The following is a 4,820-nucleotide window of genomic DNA, read 5'->3' on the forward strand; positions in this document are numbered from 1 at the left end:
TTTGGGCACTGCTCCCACAGGGGATGGGTCAAAAGTAGAGGACAAATTTCATTCAACAATTCAACATGAAATGTGTCACACATGACAAATAAAAGTGTATCTTATCCTATGTTATCTAGTGGTCTGCTGTGTAAGCAGGATGTAGCAGCTCAAGTAAAGGACATTATGCTCATCTGTTGTGCCGCCCCCCTGCAGGAGAATCTTCATGGATGACTGTAGCAAAAGGAATTGTCGACTGTTATTATAACGTCACAGACCTGCCACAAGGAACCACCTTTAAGTTCCGCGTCTCCTGCAGCAATAAGGCCGGGCAGGGACCACACAGCAACTCCTCAGCACCGGTCAGCCTGGACTCAACAGGTACAGACACGGTCACGTACTGTGTAAGTCTGTTAAACCTTTTTAATGATTTGAAAATTTTAGTTGTTCACGACTCTCGTTACAGCTACAGGAGCACCACCCACCGTAGCTGTGGTAAACACAGTCCCGTGTCCACCTGAACCAGTCATTACCACCTCGGTGACTGTGCCTCCACTTAAATCAGCTGAGGACAATGCTCCCAGGATAACTGCCCCCAATACCTCCAGCTCTTCAAAGCATATGACTTCCCCCGCTGCTTTACCATTACAAGTTACATCCAAAAAGTTGGTCCCAGCCGCCTCTCCACCTTCTCTACCCTCCGGCCCTTCAACAATGTCTCCATCTTCTAACTTAACTGCAGAGGAAAGTCAAAAAGCCATTCTTACTACTTCACCCACAGTTAAAGCACCCTTTATCCTGCCCAAACCCCAAAGCCCAGTAAATGTGGTGACACCTATGACCCAAACCCCACCCACATCAACCCCACTTTCTCTTGTACGTCCACCATCAACACCAACCAAACCAGTGGTTGCCTCTGTGCCCACATATATCCCCACTACGACAGTCACTGCTCGTGTTGCGCCAACCCCCGTTTCTTTCACCCCGCAAGTGCTCCACACATCTGGCCTGAGCCCTATTGGTGAAGGAGCCAGTACTCCTACCAGAGGTACTCCATCAGGACGTACTACACCCTCCACTGCCCTAAAACAGGGAGTTCCACAGAAACCCTACACCTTCTTAGACGAGAAAGCCAGGTGAGACAGATCCTAACCAATAGAAATGGGCCAAATTGGTTTGTCTTTCTTACAAATAAGCTCATCCTGTTGTCAGGGGTCGATTTGGAGTGATCCGAGAGTGTCGCGAGAACGCTACAGGCAAAATCTACATGGCAAAGATCATTCCCTACAGCCAAGAGAACAAGCAGGAAGTCCTGAAGGAGTATGAGATCCTGAAATCACTTCACAATGAAAAGGTCATGGCATTGCACGAGGCCTACGTTACTCCACGCTACCTGGTGCTGGTCGCAGAGTACTGCACGGGCAAAGAGCTACTTTACAGCCTCATAGACAGGTAGCTAAAGAGCACACAGATTTATTGCATTGAGTTCAGTTTAAGTCCCCTTTAAATGTAGTGGGCAGATTGAAATAGCTGAACATCTTACTCCATTAAAGCCAGTATTGTTCACACTAAGGTTCCGCTACTCTGAGGATGATGTGGTGATTTACCTGGTCCAGATCCTCCAGGCAGTGGAGTACCTCCACAACCGCCGCATCCTCCACCTGGACCTCAAACCTGACAACATCATGGTGACCAATCTTAACGCCATCAAGGTTGTAGACTTCGGAAGTGCTCAGAACTTCAACCCACTCAGCCTTAAACAACAGGACTCAAGAACAGGAGCACTTGAGTATATGGGTGAGGATAATAACTAAGGTTACGAGTGTTGGTGCTGTCTTCACACTCTTATGATTAAATCAATACTGACTTTGTATCTTCCTAAATAATTCTTCTGTCAAATGTGATCGCAGCTCCTGAGATGGTGAAAGGTGAGGTGGTCGGTCCCCCTGCAGACATTTGGACTGTTGGAGTTGTTACCTACATCATGTAAGTGGCAACAAACATTTCACACCACTAATGACCATGTGCTGGTGCATTTGTCTTTTGGTATAATATACTTGATAAAGTGTATCATCACCTTTTTATGATTTGGTTTCCAGAATTAGATGAATTTTAGCTTTTGGAATAAATCCTCACATCTTGTGTTTTCTGTGTTTACAACCAGGCTAAGTGGTCGACTACCCTTTGAAGATAAAGACCCTCTACAAGTTGAATCCAAAATTCTGATAGCAAGGCTTGATCCCACTAAATTATACTCAAATGTGTCTCAAAGTGCCTCTGCCTTTCTAAAGAAGATGTTGAGCAGTTACCCTTGGTTAGTCATTGAGTACATAAGCCATTTACAGAATACTGTATGTTTCTCAGGCTCTCAATCAACATATATTTTATTTCATGTCTTTACTCAGGGCTCGTCCAACTACGCGAGACTGCTTCACGCATGCGTGGCTGCAGGACTCCTACCTGATGAAGCTGAGGAGGCAGACTCTCACCTTCACCTCGAGTCGACTCAAAGAGTTCCTGGTGGAGCAACAATCCCGTCGCACAGACGGTGCCACCAAGCACAAGGTGCTGCTGCGCACCTACCAGAGCTCAACCCAGTCTTCGGCGTCTGGAACGACACCGCCCGTTTGAGCTGATGGGGTAAATGCAGCGCCAGACACGAGTGTGCAGATGATGCACAAGGTGAAATATGTGACACAGTGCTGCATCAAAAAGTCAGCCTGCTCAGTGAAGCCCAGGTAGACACACAGGATGGGCAGAGAGCTGGGTATACATCCAATATTTAATAAAAAGACACAAGTCTCCCACAAGTTATCCTGGGCGACTTTAACATAAAATTCTAATGGAATTCTGAGATGAAAGTGAAACACACAAAGGAAGTGGCCTTGCCGTATAAAGAACTGCTCTCGCACCGTTCCAAAGAAAGGACGCAGGATGTTCTTTGGTTATCTTTCCTGGATTTCATGGATTGCACAATTTCTCAGTTGTATTGTGAAATTTCAAAATGCACATTGTTTGATTTCGATGAATATTGTTCTCCACTCTGCACGATTGGCCTGGAACATGTACGTATATCGTTGACATTTTTACAGCGCAATCTTATTTATGTCCCTGAATTTACTAGTTATGTAGTCATGTGGACGTACCACGATTTAAGCTGCTAATTTATTAGTTTTTTGTTTTGCATTTTCTTACACAGTTTTGAAAACGCAAAACTAAAAAATATTAATTTCTTAAAATTGTTTACTTTTTCCATCTTAATTTATTTGCATGTGTGTCGGTGTGCGCGCGTGCGAGCGAGCATCTTTGATTGATTTTTTTAAATTACCATAGAGGCTTAAACTATATTAAAAATGAGGAGTGTATTTGTGATTGATGTAAAGACTTTCCACAGTAACACTGGACTGTTTTAGGATGAGCTAGGAATTTGTGGTACAGTACAATTTCTTGTTCTGTGATTAAAACTGAACTCTAACTGTAATGCAGGTATAAACAGCAGTCTGTAATGTAGATATTTTTTCTTAGAGAAGTCCTATACACTGGTAAAATGCTGTGGTTTCTCAGTATTTCTATTGGTTCCCATCAGGGTGCTTAATCCATGATCAGCCTGTCAGTGCCTAAATCGAATTAATGTTCAAAATGCATATCTTGTAAATGTATCTCCATTTTGATTAATTCAAATATTTAATAGCCAAAAAAATTTAAGACAATATTTGGACTTTACAGAAGAGACAGAAACAAATACTGTAGATTGTTATGTACATGTACAGTGCACATTTACTGTATACAAACATACATACGGTACACGCAGTCCTTGTGATAATAGAACGTCTTGCGTATTGCTCTGTGTTACTTTTTTGTATGAATTTGGAAGGTTGATGGTTTGTAAATGTACTAATTTGCAGTGTTTATATGTGGGGAAAATGTTTTTATGAGATAGTATGTAATAAACTATTGATACAGTTGTGACATTCTGTGGGATTCTGTCTTGCTCTGCATCTGTTTAGAGTTATCCTCACTTTACAACAAGGATTATTTTCACCACATTTTAAATCTCAAGAGACCTGCGTGCTGACTGGCAAAGCAACAAAAATGTCAGACAAAACTCATCAGATGGGAAAAAATGTAGGAGTTTGCTTTTCTGAAAATAATGGAAATATTATTGATTTACCTAATGGGTCTTCAGTCCAAAAACCTCTGTCAAAGTTTGTTTGGTCCCTTTGATCACAGCTGCCAAATAAAAGAGTCTGTTATCTGACAAACAGAAATTACACTCAGTTGGACAAACAACTTCATGATGTGTGCGATGGATCAGGATTTCAGTCAAAGTCAAATAATTATTTTAAATATTCTGAGATTGTGCAATATGTGCTAGTAATAAATATCTCTACACTGTTTACTGTAATATAATACAAATGTGTATACCACCTGATAATTTAGTATTTATTTCTGGTTTACCATTATTAATAAAGAAAATATTGCAAATAATGGCACAAGACTGCTTTATAACTACAATACTGTGTCTGGCACAAAATGCTTCATTTTAATTTCCTTGTATTATATTGGTGTTAAATTAGACTTACAAAAACACATTGTATTCTGTTATTACCAGAAGCAAATCATTTAACTTTAGTCCAATGTTCTGTAAATATGCAAGGTAGTTAAACAGTGTTCAACTGCGTCTGCGTTTTGACCTGGAAAATGTGTGCGCTAGGGACGAATACGTCACATGCGTGACGCTCCCTAGCTTTGGGCAGTTTCAAGGGGACCCGAACTGGGCGTTTATTTGCTTGTACAATAAAAGTTCTGCTCACGAGGAAGTTGAAAGACAGCGATACGTA

At 41.6% G+C, this 4,820-nt stretch overlaps 1 protein-coding gene across 8 annotated transcripts in view; it reads left to right on the top strand.

Moving 5' to 3' along the window:
• Positions 1-3,948, top strand: part of spega (striated muscle enriched protein kinase a) — a 38,017-nt gene extending 34,069 nt beyond the window's left edge. For 7 of the 8 annotated variants that reach the window (XM_029143169.3, XM_055513124.1, XM_055513130.1 and 4 more), the window contains 7 exons: positions 196-360; positions 446-1,115; positions 1,192-1,431; positions 1,553-1,776; positions 1,890-1,965; positions 2,144-2,293; positions 2,385-3,948. In XM_029143169.3, coding sequence (XP_028999002.1) covers positions 196-360; positions 446-1,115; positions 1,192-1,431; positions 1,553-1,776; positions 1,890-1,965; positions 2,144-2,293; positions 2,385-2,610 — 1,751 coding nt within the window. In that variant the 3' untranslated portion in view covers positions 2,611-3,948. Of the gene's footprint in view, positions 1-195; positions 361-445; positions 1,116-1,191; positions 1,432-1,552; positions 1,777-1,889; positions 1,966-2,143; positions 2,294-2,384 lie in introns of those variants that run through there. The other variant, XR_008696218.1, reaches the window with a different exon arrangement.
• Positions 3,949-4,820: the final 872 nt, after the last annotated feature.

The sequence above is a fragment of the Betta splendens genome, chromosome 2 (assembly GCF_900634795.4).
Source record: "Betta splendens chromosome 2, fBetSpl5.4, whole genome shotgun sequence".
NCBI classification, from domain to species: Eukaryota; Metazoa; Chordata; class Actinopteri; order Anabantiformes; family Osphronemidae; genus Betta; species Betta splendens.